This window comes from Cucurbita pepo, chromosome LG07, assembly GCF_002806865.2.
Source record: "Cucurbita pepo subsp. pepo cultivar mu-cu-16 chromosome LG07, ASM280686v2, whole genome shotgun sequence".
Lineage (NCBI taxonomy): Eukaryota > Viridiplantae > Streptophyta > Magnoliopsida > Cucurbitales > Cucurbitaceae > Cucurbita > Cucurbita pepo.
In genome coordinates, this window is record NC_036644.1 from 7,600,927 (window position 1) to 7,620,258 (window position 19,332).

The 19,332-nt window shown below is 40.0% G+C and overlaps 2 protein-coding genes across 3 annotated transcripts; both read left to right on the forward strand.

The window, feature by feature from the left end:
• Positions 1–1,653: 1,653 nt before the first annotated feature.
• On the forward strand, positions 1,654–8,723 carry LOC111798008 (UBX domain-containing protein 1-like). 2 transcript variants are annotated; one of them, XM_023680946.1, is made up of 10 exons: positions 1,654–1,805; positions 4,162–4,257; positions 4,400–4,476; positions 5,426–5,505; positions 5,631–5,691; positions 5,852–5,919; positions 6,020–6,101; positions 7,337–7,492; positions 7,652–7,771; positions 8,374–8,723. In XM_023680946.1, exons 2-10 carry the CDS (start codon positions 4,164–4,166, stop codon positions 8,542–8,544), a joined length of 909 nt encoding a protein of 302 aa, XP_023536714.1. In that variant the 5' UTR covers positions 1,654–1,805; positions 4,162–4,163; the 3' UTR covers positions 8,545–8,723. The 2 variants fall into 2 exon arrangements, with proteins under 2 accessions (XP_023536714.1, XP_023536716.1); XM_023680948.1 differs by lacking the exon at positions 1,654–1,805 and adding an exon at positions 1,812–1,924.
• Positions 8,724–10,980: 2,257 nt separating this feature from the next.
• On the forward strand, positions 10,981–18,774 carry LOC111798954 (FGGY carbohydrate kinase domain-containing protein). The gene is made up of 15 exons (XM_023682311.1): positions 10,981–11,222; positions 12,992–13,071; positions 13,342–13,459; positions 13,590–13,768; positions 14,275–14,357; positions 14,444–14,628; positions 14,791–14,852; positions 15,443–15,545; positions 15,627–15,746; positions 16,303–16,422; positions 16,539–16,659; positions 16,765–16,921; positions 17,825–17,897; positions 18,242–18,369; positions 18,453–18,774. The coding sequence occupies exons 1-15, from the start codon at positions 11,039–11,041 to the stop codon at positions 18,573–18,575; spliced, it is 1,836 nt and encodes a 611-aa protein (XP_023538079.1). The 5' UTR covers positions 10,981–11,038; the 3' UTR covers positions 18,576–18,774.
• The last annotated feature ends 558 nt before the right edge of the window (positions 18,775–19,332 follow it).

Genomic DNA, 19,332 nt, shown 5'->3' on the forward strand with positions numbered 1-19,332 from the left:
GAAATGGAGAACATAAAGAGATTTAGTAGGTGATCCAAGACCTGAGGGGAAAAGAAACCGATAAAGTCACTCTCTTCTCTAGATATCATCCTAAGAGGAGAGTTGTTGATAAGCTCTCTATAAACAAAAAAATAAAATCAAAATAAAAAATCCCTCCCCAAACCGTGCTTGTTTTTTCATTGCCCACTACTTGTAAGGTGAAGGCAAATTTTAGGCTTGTGAACACTCGTTGTCCAAGAAGAAGTGGAAAGTCGATTTTCACTCCTGCCCTAAGAAGCAGGTCTCACTCCGTCCAAAGCTTCAACTAGCTCTTTTAAATTGTTGTTTTCTAATCCTAAACCGGCAACAACAAGACCAATTAGGCTCAAGGGGCCTTTGCCTGAATTTATGTCGTGGAATCTTAGAAGATTTGTAATTATCTTTATTTAGAAAACGATCAATGTCTCACGTTAATTAAGCAAGAAACAAATCCGTTGTATACAAGCAAAGGACAAAAATCTTTACCGATAATATGAAGTCTTTTGAATGAAACAAAAAACAAAGTCACGATAGTTTGTACCTTCATCACATACCCACAACCAACTCTAATGGCTCGAACATAAGTGAAAACTATCAATCAGCCATGTTTTGTTCGGGAGGTCACCCAACATGATATGGTAGCCAAATTGAATAATTAGACAAGAAGTATGAAATCTCGAAACGTTTTGAAGCTCGATTTTCTAATTTTCTCGAGGTGAGGGATCGATTATTCAAAATCCAAGCTCGATTCGAATATGTTTTACTTATAACTAAGGAAAAACTTAAAAAGATTGAAAATCATTCATTACCTATATCAACAAGGTGCACCTTCCTTTTCGATGACTCAATCATATATTGGTTGACATCTTGGAATTTTTCTTAGATTGTACGTGAGTAAAGACAAAACATGCTCGAAGGACTCGTAAAAATAATCAGCAAGTAGCTTGACCATGTTGAAGGGGAATGTCGAGGCATAGCAAGTTGCTAATACACCTTCTCCAATCACAAACAATTATCGAGCCTAAATCTGATTCTTTTTATAAAAAAGTTACTTTTATTTTACTTTAGTGTCCAATCATAAAAAAAAAAAATAACGATGATTCCTTTATAAAATATACCTCTTCGAGAATGTTTGCCTCTTTGCATCATAAACACGCGGTGATATTAATATTTCAACCAATTAGATAATGATCTACTTGACTTTAAAATGCTTTAAAAAGTTAACCCATTTATATATTGTTGGTCGTTCTAAACCTATTTCTATTCTTTTAAAAATTACAATATTACCCTTAACCTTTCATCCCGATTTCAAAAGTATCATTGAAGTGAAATGTGTCAAAATATTAAATGAAAATTAGCATTACGGTAACAAGAACACTTTTCCGGGAAGAACAATGTTCCACCAAGTTAACATTGGTTCTACATTGTGACGAGTTTCTATTTTAATAATAGTTTTGAAACGTTTATAAATGATCAGATGCAATACTAAATGAATAATATGATTCTATATTTTAAAAACGTAAAAAATATATATATATATATTCGTTACTTTAGGACAAAAACGAGCCTAGTTAAATAGTAATTAACATATATTCTTTTTTTTCGAGTCGAAATTACAAAAATTATTCTTTTCTTGGGAGAATAATATCATATCATAGAAAGGGTGGGATTCAACGCTTTTGTACCATATAGTAAGCATTTGTAGGAGCGAGCAAGGGATCTTCAATGGCTTCTCGTAGTGAAAAACCCTTAATTTCTCGTCGGCTTCTTAGGAACTTCTTACAAAGGTGAACTGTATGTTAGCTTTATTTATCAGTCTTCTTCCATTCTCAATTTACAAATCCTCGTGCATCGTTCTTCAGCAAAGAAGCTACACTGTTCGGATCAAGCTGTGCTTCAATTTCTTGTACTGCTATCTATAGAGTTTGATTTTGATAGGATATTTTGTATTGTGTTCATATCAGCTGTTTGTTCTTATGTTTCTCTGATTGCTGCTGGAATTTGGGAAGTTTAGGTGGAAAATCTATTGGGTTTTTTTGAATGCCAAAAACCCTTTTGGAATTTGAAGTTATATTGTGAATTTTTCTTTGAAACTTGGAAGATATTGGGTAGAACTGAAATTTTTGATTGAGATATTGGCTGTTTAAGTTGTGAGATCCCACGTCGGTTAGGGAGGAGAATGAAACACTATTTATAAGGGTGTGGGAACCTCTCCCTAGCAGACGCGTTTTAAAAACCTTGAGGGGAAGCGTGAAAGGGAAAGCCCAAAGAGGACATATTTGCTAGCGGTGGACTTCGGCCGTTACAAATGGTATCAGAGCTAGACACTGGGCGATGTGCTAGCGAAAAGGCTGAGCCCCAAGGGGGTGGACATGAGGCGATATGTCAGGAAGGACGCTGAGCCTCGAAGGGGGTGGATTTGGTGGGGGTCCCACATCAGTTGGAGAAAGGAACGAGTGCCAGTGAGGATGCTGGGCGCCGAAAGGGGTGGATTGTGAGATCCCACATCGGTTGGAGAGAAGAACGAAACACCCTTTATAAGGGTATGGAAACCTCTCCAGCCCCAAAGGGGGGTGGATTGTGAGATCCCACATCGGTTGGGGAAGAGAACGAAACACTCTTTATAAGGGTGTGGAAACCTCTCTAGCCCCGAAGGGAGGTGGATTATGAGATCCCAGAACGAAACACTCTTTATAAGGGTGTGGAAACCTCTCTAGCCCCGAAGGGAGGTGGATTATGAGATCCCACATCGATTGGGGAGGAGAACGAAACACCCTTTATAAGGGTGTGGAAACATCTCCTTAGCAGACGCGTTTCAAAAATTTTAAGGGGAAGCCTGAAAGGGAAAACCAAAGAAGACAATATCTGCTAGTGGTGTGTATTGTGAGATCTCACATCGGTTGAGAAGGAGAACGAAACACCCCTTATAAGGGTGTGGAAACCTCTCCAGCCCTAAAGGGGGGTGGATTGTGAGATCCCACATCTATTGGGGAAGAGAACGAAACACTCTTTATAAGGGTGTGGAAACCTCTCTAGCCCCGAAGGGAGGTGGATTGTGAGATCCCACATCGGTTGGGGAGGAGAACAAAGGGGGTGGATTGTGAGATCCCACATCGATTGGGGAAGAGAACGAAACACTCTTTATAAGGGTGTGGAAACCTAGCCCCGAAGGGAGGTGGATTGTGAGATCCCACATCGGTTGGGGAGGAGAACAAAACACCCTTTATAAGAGTGTGGAAACCTCTTCCTAGCAGATGCGTTTCAAAAACCACATCGATTGGGGAAGAGAAATGTGGAAACCTCTTCCTAGCAGACGCGTTTCAAAAACCACATCGATTGGGGAAGAGAACGAAACACTCTTTATAAGGGTGTGGAAACCTAGCCCCGAAGGGAGGTGGATTGTGAGATCCCACATCGGTTGGGGAGGAGAACAAAACACCCTTTATAAGAGTGTGGAAACCTCTTCCTAGCAGAGATTGGGGAAGAGAAATGTGGAAACCTCTTCCTAGCAGACGCGTTTCAAAAACCACATCGATTGGGGAAGAGAACGAAACACTCTTTATAAGGGTGTGGAAACCTAGCCCCGAAGGGAGGTGGATTGTGAGATCCCACATCGGTTGGGGAGGAGAACAAAACACCCTTTATAAGAGTGTGGAAACCTCTTCCTAGCAGAGATTGGGGAAGAGAAATGTGGAAACCTCTTCCTAGCAGACGCGTTTCAAAAACCACATCGATTGGGGAAGAGAACGAAACACTCTTTATAAGGGTGTGGAAACCTAGCCCCGAAGGGAGGTGGATTGTGAGATCCCACATCGGTTGGGGAGGAGAACAAAACACCCTTTATAAGAGTGTGGAAACCTCTTCCTAGCAGACGCGTTTCAAAAACCATAAGGGGAAGCCTGAGAGGGAAAATCAAAAAGACAATATCTGCTAGTGGTGTGACACCCTCTCTAGCAAACGCGTTTCAAAAACCTTAAGGAGAAGCCTGAAAGGGAAAATCAAAGAAGACAATATCTGCTAGTGGTGTGTTTGGGTCGTTACAGTTAGGATATCTGGACGTATTGTTAGTAACTAATGTTTTCTCTTAGGAGCATATATGATTTGGTAAATTTGTTGTTAATTGAAATTTGATATCTCTCGTAGGAATGGCTTTTCTGGAGGTAAAACAGAAACTCTTACGCGAGATCGAATCTTTAGGATTCTCGAGGGCCCGAGCAGCCCGAGCACTTCATGTTACTGGTGAGATGAGAATGACTGATGACATTCGTAGCTCGAATGTAACAATCATATGCAATGATTTGTTATTTGACAAAATATTTGAGTTATATTTTTACACTTCATGTCACAAGTTCTCAGATAAAGTACTTTCTTTGTTCTTCAGGAAATGCCAGCTTTGAAGATGCGATGGATTGGATCGTTCATCACGAGAACGATCCGGATATTGATCAAGTGCCCCTGGTATAATTCTCTATTCATATAGACTTCTTCGGTTAGCTTTTAAGATAAATTGCATGCATTCTTTATGGCCGAAATATTGTTGAAGTTCGAGTGTCGATGTTATATAGTTTTTGTGTTTCTCAACCTGACTCGTATAAACTATAGTTCTAGAAGACCATGTTAATGGAAAACGGGTGGATGGGCTAGATTTTTAGTTTCACACGGAGAAGAATGTTGATAAGGAATCAACCCAAGGGAGAGCTCTGATACCAAATGATAAGGAATCACTACAAGGGAAGTAAGATTCGAATTACCTTGTTGATCAAATATCTCAAGGCAAGAACACTTGTTTGAGATTAGAATCACTCCACAAGCAAGATCGATCATGTTTAGCTTGAATGATTCTAAACATGCAATCTAAACTACATAGAATTGCAAAGAAAATGTAAGAGCACTCCCAGAGAAAGTAAAATTCAGATTATCTTGTTGATCAAATATCTCAAGGCAAGAACACATGTTTGAGCTTCGAATCACTCCACAAGCAAGATTGATCACAGCAAGCTTGAATGATTCTACGTAGAATTGCAAAAAAACTTAGTTATTGGCTAAAGGAAAGCACAGATGCTTCTTTTACTATATTTTCCAAGTCTCTCTTTACAAAGATAACATACATGACTTTATATAGTCTCAAAATGAAAACTCTTAACCTTCTTGAGGCATACCAATTGTTGTAACCTTCGTATTTTTTTACCATAATTAGCCACTATGTAGATTAAGTCTTAAAATACATTAAAGAAACACCATAACTCTAAATTATCATCCATAATAAACTTGTAACCATCTAAGAATGAATGAAGCCCCACTTGAAGTATCTTGAAACGTTTGTTGCATAAATGAAGCTTGATTCTTCTTAAGGTGACGTTAATATTGCATGACTGAGATGTTTTAGTTCATATCAAATGTTATGTAGGTAGCAATAGAGATCGATATCGAATCTCCCGAACCATTTCATATCACAGAGGAAACGAAAAAGAAAGCTAATGAATTAAGGTATGATGCCAGAATTTGTTCATTGTGAACTGCAATCATAAACTTAGAACTGTTTAATCTTCAGTTCCATCATATTAAATTCTTTGATAGTTCACTTAAATTCTTATGGATTGTTCTATGTTTAGGGATCAAATACTGAAAGAAAAGAAAAAGGAAGAAAAAGAGTTAGAAAAACGAAGGGAAAAGGTATCGCATTCGTTCGCGTTCGTTCGGGAAAGAACGAATTCTATCTTGATTTAGAATTTGATCTGTAAATTAGTATGCTCTCCAGTCTCCATGACAATATGTTTTGATTCTGTTTCCATGAAAATCAACTCTCATGATTTAGTGCTTTTGATATCTATAGGATCGAATTCGTTCGGGGAAAGAACTGCAAGAAGCGAAACGAATGGCAGAAGGAACTGAATGGAAACGGTGTGTTTTCTTGTTCAATCTTGTTTCTGACATCCTTCTCTGACACATAAAATGTTGTAACTTTCTGTTTGGAGTGAAAGATTTGATCTTATTTTCTCAGCTATAAAGATTCTAGACAAGCTGAGATACAGGAGGAGAAAAAAGCAAGAGAAAAGGTTTTACAAACACTAGAACAGAACAAGGTTTGCTTTCTCCTCCATTTTTTTATGTTCTAGTTTTTGTCGGATTTCTGTCTGGAAATTCTGTTCTTCATGCTGCTGCTCTTTACTGGTTGTTATTGTTCCTGTAATATAAGTGTCCTAGTGTGAGATTCCATGTTGGTTGGGGAGGAGAACGAAGCATTTTGTATAAGGGTGTGGAAACCTCTCCCTAGCAGACGTGTTTTAAAAACCTTGAGGGGAAGTCCAAAAGGGAAAGCCTTGAGGACAATATCTGCTAACGGTAAGCTTGGACCGTTACAAATGGTATCAGAGCTTGACACTAGGCGATGTGTTGGCGAAGAGGCTGAGCCCTTGCAGGGGGGTGGATTGGGAGGTTCACATTGATTTGAGAAGTGAACGAGTGCTAGCGAGAACGCTAGGCCTTAAAGGGGGGTGGATTGTGAGATCCCCACGTCGTTTGAGGAGGAGAACGAAGCATTTTTTATAAGGGTGTGGAAACTTCTTCCTAGCCGACGCGTTTTAAAAACCTGAGAGGAAGTCCAAAAAGGAAAGCCTTAAGAGGACAATATCTGCTAGCGGTGGGCTTGGGCCGTTACAAATGGTACCTGAGCTAGACACTAGGCGATGTGTCAGCGAAGAGGCTGAGCCCCGAAGGGGGGTGGATTGGGAGGTTCACATCAATTTGAGAAGTGAACGAGTGTCAGCGAGGATGCTAGGCCTCGAAGAGGAGTGGATTGTGAGATCCCACGTCGGTTGGGGAGGAGACCGAAACATTTTTTATAAGGGTGTGGAAACCTCTCCCTAGCATACACGTTTTAAAAACCTTGAGGGGAAGCCCGAAAGGGAGGAAAGCCCAAAGAGGACAATATTTTCTAGCGGTGGGTTTGAGCCGTTACAAATGGTATTAGAGCCAGACACCAAACGATGTGCCAGCGAGAAGGCTGAACCCGAAAGGGGGGTGGACACGAGGCGGTGTGCCAGCAAGAACGCTTGACCCGAAGGGGGTAGATTGTAAGATCCCACATTGATTGGGGAGGAGAACGAAACACCCTTTATAAGGGTGTGGGAACCTCTCCCTAACAGATGCATTTTAGAAACCGTGAGAGAAACCTCGAAAGAGAAAGCTCAAAGAGGACAATATCTGCTAGTAGCGGGCTTGGGCTGTTACTCTTTTCCATTGTCGACTCGTATACATGAAATTGATTTCTATCTATGATTTCTATCTATGTTTTTCTATCTTATGCACGTCTGTACAGATAGAAAGAAAAAGGGATCTTGGATTGCCCTCTGAAGTAACTAGAAGCATTGCTGCTAAAGCCATCACAATTGGAGCACAGGAAAAGTATGAACATAAATCACAAAATTCAGGCTCTATGAGAGAATGTTTAAGGTCTCTTAGGCACCATCAAAAGGTAATGATATCTATGGAAAACGCTCGGGTCATTTACGTAGCATTCTTATGGAGCTTTACCGCTCATGATTCGAGCACAATGTCATGATTTCGGTCTCGTCTCACCGTAAAATCCTTTGGCGTTTTTGTTACTCCTAATTGTTCTATTTGTGGATTCCAGGATGATCCTGAAAAAGTGAGAAATGCCTTCCAAACTCTCTTCACTTATGTTAGAAATGTAGCAAGAAATCCTGATGAGGAACGGATTCGGAAGATTCCGCTCGGTAATCCTTTGTTCCAGGTAAGTTTTCAAATCCAATATGTTGATTATGATACGAACGTCGTAGATATAGCGGCGAGTAAGTTTCTACGAAAATGTATATATCATTCACCAATGAGGCCCATAAGTTTATTGTAGTGCTTGGTGTCACAATCGCACTCTTGCGATAGTAGGATAGCGATTGTGCGACACTTGTTCTAACCAAGCGAACAAGTCAGCCGTGAGAAATTCGGACATCGCGGACAACGTTATATGACTATAAGCAAATAAAGAAATACCACGGTTTAAATAGCATATAACTAAGGGTAGGAGGAAGTGACAACTAGTCATATCTCCCTGTAGTACATTTTGGGGCATTTTAGCTCTGATGGGTGTAGGCATGGTTTTGATGAACGGTCATACACCCCATATTGACCCATGAAATGGTAAAGACCTATGTAGGATGAAAGCATGTATAAAGGGGTTTGAAACGGGCATGCAACCAGGACAACACGTCCTGGTCAAGCAAGACCGGGACATCTGTCATGTAGTCATAGGCAACACGCCTTGGACAAGCATGAGACCCGTTCATATTTCAACATCTTCATGTTCATTCATCTCTCATTTCTTTTGCACTTCAACAGGAAAGAGTTGGGTGTTTGAAAGAAGGGATCGAGTTTCTCGAACTTTGTGGCTTTCAGAGAGACGGAGACTTTCTCTACCTTCCTCGTGGCAAGGTCGATCGGGACGTTTTAGTCACGGCTGGATTGTTATTGGAATCTGCAATGACAAATCCCTTTTTTGGTATTCTATGATCAACTTTGGTTTATTGAATTTGTCCAAAACCAAAAAGAGAAGGTTCATAGCCTTCTTGCTTTGGGATTTGGACTTGTACTTAAGAACTCTGTGCTTTGTAGAATTACTTTCTCAAATGATTGTATGGTATCAGTGGTGATTTGAATGCATAAAATGAAGCCTTTTGGCTGAACCTCTCTTTCCTGAGTTAATTTTGTCCAAAAATTTTACGTTCTCGGTTAGTTTTGAGTCTTTAGCTAGCGCCACGTTATCCTTCAGCTGGTCGTCTGGTCCGAAGGTGGCTAACGTGGTCGTTTATCATAGGAAATGCTAAGCCATTCCCCAAGAGACTTCTCCCCTTTCCTCTTCTCCAACCCCTATGGCTTCTAAGCTTTGTCCTCCCTTCCATGGCGGCTCCAACCCGGTGGACTGTAACAGCTCAAACCCAATCCCACCGCTAGCAGATATAGTCCTTTTTGGGTTTTCTCTTTTGGGCTTCTCCTTAAGGTTTTTAAAACGCGTCTACTAGGGAGCGGTTTCTACACCCTTATAAAGAATGTTTTGTTCTTCTCTCCAACCGACGTAGGATCTCACAATCTACCCTCCTTCAGGGCTCAGCGTCCTTGGTAGCTCTCGTTCCCTTCTCCAATCGATGTGGGACCCCCCAATCCACCCCTTTTGGGGCCTAGCGTCCTTGTTGGCACACCGCCTTGTGTCTACCTCCTTCGGGGTTCAGCTCCCTCGTTGGCATATCGTCCAGTGTCTGGCTTTGGTATCATTTATAACCGTTCAAGCTCATCGCTAACAAATATTGTTCTCTTTAGGTTTTTCCTTAATGTTTTTAAAATGCATCTAGGGAGAGGTTTCCACACCCTTATAAAGAATATTTTGTTCTCCTCTTCAACTGATGTGGAATCTCACAATTCACCGTCCTTCGGGGCCAGTGTTCTCAGTGGCACTCGTTCCCTTCTTCAATTGATGTGGGACCCCTCAATCCACCCCCTTCAGGGTCCAATGTCCTTGCTGGCACACCGCCTCGTGTCTACCCCCTTCAGGGTTCAGCATCCTCGCTGGCACATCGCCCAGTGTTTGGCTCTAATACCATTTGTAACAATGCAATCCCACCGTTGGCAAATGTTGTCCTCTTTAGGTTTTCCTTTTCGGGCTTTCTCCTCAAGATTTTTAAAATGCGTCTGCTAGGGAGAGATTTCCACACCCTTTTAAATACTCTTTCGTTCTCTTCCCCAACCAACGTGGGATCTCACATATGGCTTCTAAGCTTTGTCCTGCCTTCCTTGGCTGCTCCAACCCCTATGGTTTTTAAGCTCCGTCCCCCCTTCCATGGCCGCTCGAACCCGCCTTGACATCTCTCCACCGACCTGATTCAGGTGCCATCATTTCCTGTAACCAACAGAAAGCTCATGGAATCCTCTCTGATTGCATCTTAATACCAATACTTTTTCTTAGCTTCCATAGTTTCTATGCTACATGTGGGAAAGTTGTACAGTTCTTCAATCTACCTTCATTGAGAGCTGTGACTTTCAACCCTGCAATCACTGAGGCGACACATAAATGAGACAATGTATCCCATGAGATGTTTCTATCAATGATTCCAGCAATGAATGATGATTTGTTCTTGATGGGTTTTGAGCTTAAAGCATACATATATCAAAGTTAAACACAATGACTAGGTTGTCGAATCTTCGTCGAGCTCGTATATCAGGAAAAAATGGTAGGAACTCCAAATCATCTGTATTTAAAACGCACCCGCTTTGCATCACATACATGCAGTGACGTCTATGCTTAAAGTCATATTCGACGTGACAAAATATTTTTCTTTCAAATTTATTATAAACAAGTATCCAGTCATTTGAAATCATTGTCACGTCGATTTTCTATCCAACATTCTAATTGGTTTTACGAAGTAATTTTGAATCATTTGTGAATGATCAAATGTGCAATGAACCGAGACAAGTTACAATAATTAAGATTTTTATAATTATTTAAAAAATATCCATTAAATCTTTTTAAATAAATAAAATTTCATTAGAAGTTTAGACGAAAGTTCGAAACAGTGGAGATCTAAAAATACGATAGTGACTATGATGCTTGCATGGAGTTTGAAGAACACGTGTTGTAACAAACCAAGTTCATTGCTAGTAAATATTGTCTGCTTTAGCCCGGTTACATTTTATCATCAGTCTCACAGTTTTTAAAAAGTGTCTACTGAGAAGAGGTACCGAGCTGAAGCAGCTAGAACACTTATTGTAACAAACCAAGTTTATTGCTGGTAGATATTGTCTGCTTCACCCTGTTACATATTATCAACAGTCTCACAGTTTTTAAACGGTTAATCGAGTATTTTTAATTTTTTTTTCTTTTTTTATAATTTAATCTTTAAATATATCATCTTAATTAATGCCCTAATTCACAAAATAGGATTGATTGATCAATGATTAATTGGCAGATAAACACACACAAAAAATCCAGATTATAGAAACGTCACATCCAAAAATGTCCGCCAGTAGAATTTCCTTGTCCGAGACTGCTCCATTGCTCGGACAGGAGCAAAGCTTCCAATCCCTTCCTACTCGATTCCCTTCCTCCGCCGTCGGAATGGATTCTGGAACCGACGCCGTCATTCCCCGTCAATCGGTCTTCCTCGGCGTCGACGTTGGCACCGGCAGTGCTCGCGCAGGTTTTTCCATTTCCTCGCTTATCTTTATTCAACTTTCCAAGTGATATTGTTTTCATCTGGATTTATAGCGTTTGTTTCGAGTCTTCAATTTGGGGTCCGAATTGGGATGCATGGGAACTGCGTGTGCGATTTTGTGTGCGTTTATGGAATTAAGGATGAAGGATATGGATTTGTCTATTTTGATTCTATGTAATAAGAGATGTAAAGGGTATTGGACAGTGTCGATGTGAGGTGAGAACGAATTGAAGTGGGAGAGGGAGTGTTATAATTATATGGGTGATCGATTAGAGGTCACTTTATCTGGATGGCTAGCTGGTGCGTTATACTTATATGGATAATCAACTGGAGGTTAGTTTTTGGGGGTAGGTTAGTGAGTTAGCTGCCACAGGAGTTGTTGGTCTGCACTTTGATCCCACCTCGGTTGGGGAGGAGAACGAAGCATTCTTTATAAGGGTGTAGAAACCTCTCCCTAGTGGATGCATTTTAAAAACTTTGAGGGGAAACCCGAAAGGAAAAGCCCAAAGAGAACAAAATCTACTAGCAGTGGACTTGGGCCGTTACATTGGTAGGGGAGGAGAACGAAACATTCTTTATAAGAGTGTAGAAACCTCTCTCTAGTAGACGCGTTTTAAAAACCTTGAGGGGAAACTCGAAAGGAAAAGCCCAAAGAGAACAATATCTGCTAGCAATGGACTGGGGGCGTTACATTGGTTGTGGAGGAGAACGAAACATTCTTTATAAGAGTGTAGAAACCTCTCCCTAGTAGACGCGTTTTAAAAACCTTGAGGGGAAACCCGAAAGGAAAAGCCCAAAGAGAACAATATCTACTAGCAGTGGACTTGGGGTGTTACATTGGTTGGGGAGGAGAACGAAATATTCTTTACAAGGGTGTGGAAAGCTCTTCCTAGCAGACGCGTTTTATAAACCTTGAGGAGAAGCTCGAAAGGAAAAGCCTAAAGAGGACAATATCTGCTAGCAGTGGACTTAGGGCGTTACATTAGTTGGGGAGGAGAACGAAACATTCTTTATAAGAGTGTGGAAACCTCTCCCTAGCAGACGCGTTTTAAAAATATTGAGGGAAAGTTCGAAAGAGAAAGTCGAAAGAGGACAATATCTGTTAGCGGTGGATTTGGGCCATTACTTTGCCTGCCAAGTAGCAGTAGGAGAGAGTATTAGCCAAGTAGCAGTAGAAGAGAGTATTAGCCAAGTAGCAGTAGAAGAGAGTATTGTATTACTTAGCCAAGTAGCAGTAGGAGAGAGTATTGTAAGTAGAGGAGAAATTATTCGGAGGCTGTCGGTGGCTGGTGGTTGGATGGATGAGAGAGAAATAGTATCTAATTATCACGGACATGTATATTATTGAATGCACATCTAATGGAGATAGCTAAGTATGGTGGCCTCATTCAATAATTTTTCTAAGTAGAGAGATCAGTTTTGGGCCATATGAGCCCTTCATTTCCTACATTGGTTGCTTGGTTGGGGTCGGGGACTTGATTGGATGCTTCTCAATCATTGAGAAGTGCCTGAAGAGAGATTTATTATACTTGTTTTGACCAAAATCAGTAAAGAATTGTGCGCTCTACTGGCAATTAACTTGTAGTTAGCTTCGTTTCAAGTGTTTGTTTGTTACTAGGCAATGGAGTCCATGTTTTCAATAAGAAAAGTAAACTATTATAGTCCATGTTTGTTAGCCTTCCTATCTAAATTCTGGTTCCTCAGATTGCCTTCTCTGACTGTTAAACATTTATTGTTATGAACTTCTACTCTAGGTATTTTTGACGAGACTGGGAAGCTTTTGGGTTCTTCCAGCAGCCCAATACAAATTTGGAAAGATGGAAATTTTATCGAGGTAATGTAATGTTCATAGTGAGTTGAGCTCAATAGGTGGTACCAGGCGGATCAAAAATCAAAATTGCATTATATGTAGACAACATGAACCCATATGGCAATCAATTAACTCAACCTGTGAAGCCATTGTCAAAAAGGCCGTACAATTTTGTAGAACTCTTAGGATTGTATTTTAATTGGAAATTGAGTTTCAACATTGTATGACGGCTTGCTGCCTAAAATAGCATGTGGGGCATGCATGATTATTTATGAGCTTTCTGTTTCAAACCAGCAATCCTCGACAGATATCTGGCATGCAGTCTGTGCAGCGGTGAAATCAGCATGTTCCAAGGCGAACATCTCAGGGGAGGAAGTGAAGGGTCTTGGATTTGCTGCTACCTGCTCACTTGGTCTGTATGCATTTAGTTGGTCATTTTATCTTGCTCTATTAAAGATTGACCAACTCACAAAATCATAACTCCTTTAATTAGCATTTGATGGAGTCTCTACAAATTTTCATTTGAAATGGTTTGTCTGCAGTGGCAGTTGATGCTGATGGTTCACCAGTTACAGTGTCTTGGAGTGGTGATTCAAGAAGAAATGTAATAGTGTGGATGGATCATAGAGCAGTAGAGCAGGCTGAAAGGATCAATTCTTTCAATTCAACTGTTCTACAATACTGTGGTGGATCTCTTTCCCCTGAGATGCAGCCACCGAAGGTACCTAAATAGATGTTTAATCCCATTGTTATTTTTTGTGATATACATATTTGCATCAGAAAAAGAACCATTTTTCATTTATTTAGTATAAGACATATCTGAAATCTATGATCCTTGGGTTTTAAATTACACAAGTTAGAAATGAAAACGGAAAGGAATGATGTAATTTTGCTAAAATAAAACATTTATTCTCATGATCTATCTTCATCACTGAATGTCTATGACTTCTCTCATACAACGAACTCTATGTGATTCTCTTGATTTGATTTTCTGAGTGTAAAACATGCTTTTGGATCAAAATAACTGTTCTTTGAGCTCAAATTCTATGTTTTGCAATTGAGAGAAGTTCATGATACACCTTTTTTCTTTTTTTTCTTTTTTCGTTTCTAGTTTCTAATTTTTCTGTTCTATAATCTGGTCTTTGACTATTGAATGAAGTGCATGATATACCTTTTTTTACAGATTCACAGTCATGGAATATGCTATGATACAGATTATTTTTGCAGCTTCTCTGGGTGAAAGAAAATTTACCAGATACATGGTCGATGGTGTTCAGGTGGATGGATTTGAGTGATTGGTTGTCATACAGGTAAAGAATCAATCAAACCTCTTGCTTTGTATAATCCCAAGTTTCGATACCTCTCTTACCTCATTGTCATCGCCTGCATGTTCTAGAGCAACAGGTGATGATACGCGCAGTCTTTGCACCACTGTGTGCAAATGGACCTACCTGGGTCATGCACACATGTCACAGTACAATGAAAAGGATTCTCGAGATATGGAGGCTTGTGGATGGGATGATGATTTCTGGGAGGAAATTGGATTAGCAGATCTTGTTGATGGTCACCATGCCAAAATAGGTCTGGTTGAATTACTTTGGTTTTGAGTGTTTTGATTGATGAAAGACTTAAAATTCCGCCATCATTTTGCACTGACGTGTTCTTCGTGCAGAGCTACCTTCTATGGGGCTTGAACTATTTTTTCCTCTGTGCTCATTGGTTAACAATGTATAATGTCATCAGGAAGAAGTGTAGCATTCCCTGGTCACCCCTTGGGCTCTGGTCTGACTCCAATAGCTGCGAAGGTAAGAAATATTGTACCCAAAATTTTGATATGTTATAATGAGGGCAAAGAATAACTGTGGTGTCCACGTTGGTTGGGGAGGAGAACAAACCATCATTTATAAGGGTGTGAAAACTTTCCCCTAACAGACGCGTTTTAAAGCTTTGAGGGGAAGCCCGAAAGGGAAAGCCCAAAGAGAACAATATCTGCTAGCAGTGGATCTGTGTTGTTACAAATGGTATTAGAGCCAGACACCGGACGATGTGCCAGCCTTCTCGCTGTTCCCCGAAAGGGAGTAGACACGAGGCGGTGTGCCAGTAAGGACGCTGGCCCCAAAGAGGGGTGGATTTTGGGGCGGTCGAGGACGCTAGATCCTGAATGGGGGTGGATTGTGATGTTCCACATTGGTTGGGGAGGAGAACAAACCACCATTTATAAGGGTGTGGAAACCTTCCCTAGCAGACGCGTTTTAAAGCCTTGAGGGGAATCCCGAAAGGGAAAGCCCAAAGAAAACAATATCTGCTACCGGTGGGCCTGGGTCGTTACAATAATCTACTAAGTTAATGAAGTCATTTTAATTTGATGAAATTGTTATTTCTTTATGCTTATCAGGAGCTGGGTTTGGTTGCTGGGATCCCTGTTGGTACCTCATTGATTGATGCTCATGCAGGTGGAGTTGGAGTGATGGAAAGTGTGCAAGATTCTGATTCTAAAGGTTGTGGTTTATCCTATATTCTATTTTTAATCTTTTTCCTTATTGAATTTCATTCTTTCATATTGATAATACCTGTTGTAGAGATTGATAAGGAGATGATATTGAATCGTATGGCATTGGTGTGTGGAACATCTACTTGCCACATGGCTGTCTCAAGGGATAAGCTCTTTATTCCTGGTGTTTGGGGCCCATTTTGGTCAGGTATAATTGAAATTAATTCCTTTTTTTTTTTTTGGCCTGTTTTTTCATTTTAAATATTTGCCTATTGAAGATTAAAAAGAGATGGTGGACTTTGTTCTAACCAGGATAATAAAAAAATGCTTGTACCATCAAAATTTCAATGGATATGTTGTGTGCAAATTATTCCTTGTTCCAAACAACCATGTTTAACTAAAAATATGTGTCAAATTCACTATGTGAGTGTTCCTTACCGTTTCGTTCAAAAATATTGAAAGAAACTTAGTTTTTCTACGATGGTCTTCTCGACAGGGTTGAAGTTGTGAGGTTTTATAGACACGAGTAAATGATTTTTTTTCTTCCTTATTTTATGCTTAGGACAATCTTTAGTGGATATAGTATGATACTAAAACGAGAAAGCAACTTTTCTTAATGAGTTAATGTCCTTCTGTTATGAGTTTCTTTGTTTTCGTTTTGTTATCTGTTTTTTACGCGTGCTTTCAAACTACAAACCAAATCTTGAAAGCTAGGAATTTGGCTAAGAATTTTGTATTTTGTCTATTATTTTTCTGAATGTCAGCTATGGTACCTGAGTATTGGCTCACTGAAGGTGGTCAAAGTGCTACTGGTGCTCTACTTGATCACATAATTCAAAATCATGTTGCCTCTCCTCATCTTGCAAATCGTGCTGCTTCACAAAGTAGGCCTTTTTTGTTGCTTATTTTATTTTAATGTTAATCCTGACTACCCTGGTTAAAGTAGGGTATGCTTAATGATAGTGTCTCATCTGTAATTCTTTGTTTTTTAACCATCCAGATATCTCTGTGTTCGATATTTTGAATAAGTTGTTGGAGGATTTGATGGTTGATCTGAAGAGTCCATTTCTTGCTGCTTTGACTGAAGATACACACGTACTTCCTGATTTTCATGGAAATAGGTGAATGGATGACTGAAACATTCATTGAGTAATTCTTATACAAGAGCACTTTTTGTTCCTTTCCCTTCTATAGATTGTCATGAACTTGATTGCATCATGGATTAGGTCTCCCATTTCGGATCCGAAGTCTAAAGGAGTGATCTATGGCTTAACACTTGACACAAGCGAGCAAGAGCTGGCTATCTTGTACCTTGCCACAGTACAGGCTATTGCATATGGTACACGCCATATTGTGGAGCACTGCAATTCCCATGGTCACAAGGTATGGTGAACTTATCTTTTTTATCCTTGACAAATGGGATTGGATACTTGGCAATGTTGTATTAGTTATGTCTGTGTGGATTATCCTTCTTTTCCATCTGACTCCTTTAATTAGGTTTAATTCTTATAGTTTTATGTTGGGGAGTCCTCCACATTTGCTCATGTATTGTGAGATCTCGCCTCGGTTGGAGAGGGGAATGAAGCATTCCTTATAAGGGTGTGGAAACCTCTCCCTAGTAGACGCGTTTTAAAACCGTGAGGCTGACGACCATACGTAACGGGCCAAAGTGGACATTATCTGCTAGTAGTGAGTTTAGACTATTACAAATGGTATCAGAGTCAAAGACCAAGCGGTGTGTCAGCGAGGACGCTGGCCCTCAAGAGGGGTGGATTGTCAGATCTCACATCGGTTGAAGAGGGGAATGAAGCGATTTTTATAAGGGTGTGGAAACCTCTCCCTAATAGACGCGTTTTAAAACTGTGAGGCTAACGGCGATACGTAACGGGCTAAAGCGGACATTATCGGCTAGCGGTGGACTTGAGTTGCTACAAATGGTATTAAAGCCAGACACCGGGCGGTGTGTCAGCAAGGATGCTAGCCCCCAACGGGGGTGGATTGTAAGATCCCACATCGGTTGAAGAGGGGAATGAAACATTCTTTATAAGGGTGTAGAAATCTCTCCCTAGTAGACGCGTTTTAAAACCGTGAGGCTGACGGTGATATATAACGAGCCAAAACGAACAATATCTACTAGCGGTAGACTTAGGCGGTTACATGTATCCCTCACATAAATTTGGTGATCTCATCTTGTGATTTTGAAATGGTTCTTGGGCAAAAGTTATATATCTGTCTCAGCATTATGCTTTCTCGAATGTAATTTTACTTTTGTTTCTCCTCCAACAGATTAACACTTTACTTGCATGTGGTGGCCTAGCAAAGAATTCATTGTTCATTCAAGAGCACGCCGATATTATTGGTTGCTTTTCACCTCCCCCTCTTCATCATATTTTCTTACATGTTCTTCTATTTGCATCATGAACAACTAAGCATAAGCATTTTGGACTGCTCTTTTCCATAATTTGAGACAAATCTAATATTACTGAAAGTGTATATCCGCAACACAACAATGTAGAAGGCTATAGGATGTCATTTATGTTAGGAATCACGGATTTCCACAATGGTATGATATTGTCCACTTTGAGCATAAGCTTTTGTGACTTTGTTTTAGATTTCCACAATAGAGATATATTTCTTACTTATAAACTCATGATCGTTCCCTAAATTAGCTTATACCTTTGAAATTTTGGTGATTGTGAGCAGGTTGTCCTATTATTTTACCCCGGGAAAACGAGTCGGTGCTGTTAGGAGCAGCGATTCTTGGAGCGGTCGCTAGTAGAAAGTATTCTACTCTGCAAGAGGCTATGAAATCCCTGAATGCTGCTGGCCAAGTATGCATAAACTGTTTCCTCATGATCATTCAGCTTAGCTTAGTAGTTTTCTTTGAGTTAACCATTGTTGGTTCAACTGGCAGGTGATTTATCCGTGTACAGAGCCAAAGGTGAAGGTATACCATGACGCTAAGTACCGTATTTTCGGAGAGCTTTACAAGAAACAGTTGTCTCATCGCTCCATAATGGCAGAAGCTCTGTCTTAGCTGGTGTCGCTCGGTATGGAATCACAAACACTTTCATCTTGTTTATTCCATTTGTTTGTGTTCTTTGGTTTGTCAAGCTCTGTCTCGCTTGCTGCTTTGCTTCATCAGCTTCTAGCTTTACCTTTTCTGGAATAAGGAAAACATTTCCACAGTTCTGATATTGGTTCTATCTGTTGAAAAGCTCAAGTTTTTAGTCATACACATCTCTCCCTCTCTCTCTCTCTATATATACACACACACACATATACATACATATATATATATAGATGTATGTGCTGCTGCCTAGGATTATTCTTTCATTGAAATGCTCTGTGACTCTCTCTCTCTATATATATATACAGACATATATATGTATATGGCTCTCTCTCTATATGCATATATATGTAGCTCTCTCTCTATATACATATAGAGAGAGAGCATTATACATATATATGTATAGTCATACACATCTCTCTCTCTATATATATATAAACACACATACATATATATATAGATGTATGTGCTGCTGCCTATGATTATTCTTTCATTGAAATGCTCTGTGACTCTTCTCTCTCTCTATATATATACATACATATATATGTATATGGCTCTCTCTCTCTATATATACATATAGAGAGAGCATTATATACATATATAGAGAGAGAGCATTTCTATATATATATGTGTGTGTGCGTGTGCTGCTGCCTATGATTCTTCTTTCATTGAAATGCTCTGTGCTGCTGCCTTTTTATCTCTCTCTATATATATACATACATAG

Bases quoted from the DNA above. Each gene is read 5' to 3' on its own strand.
- LOC111798008 (XM_023680946.1), top strand. From the start codon at position 4,164: ATGGCTTTTCTGGAGGTAAAACAGAAACTCTTACGCGAGATCGAATCT. The intron at 4,258-4,399 runs GTGAGATGAGAA...TTTGTTCTTCAG, and splicing joins CCGAGCACTTCATGTTACTG to GAAATGCCAGCTTTGAAGAT. The intron at 5,506-5,630 runs GTATGATGCCAG...TTCTATGTTTAG, and splicing joins AAGAAAGCTAATGAATTAAG to GGATCAAATACTGAAAGAAA.
- LOC111798954 (XM_023682311.1), top strand. From the start codon at position 11,039: ATGTCCGCCAGTAGAATTTCCTTGTCCGAGACTGCTCCATTGCTCGGA. The intron at 11,223-12,991 runs GTTTTTCCATTT...CTTCTACTCTAG, and splicing joins CACCGGCAGTGCTCGCGCAG to GTATTTTTGACGAGACTGGG. The intron at 13,460-13,589 runs GTCTGTATGCAT...GTTTGTCTGCAG, and splicing joins TGCTGCTACCTGCTCACTTG to TGGCAGTTGATGCTGATGGT.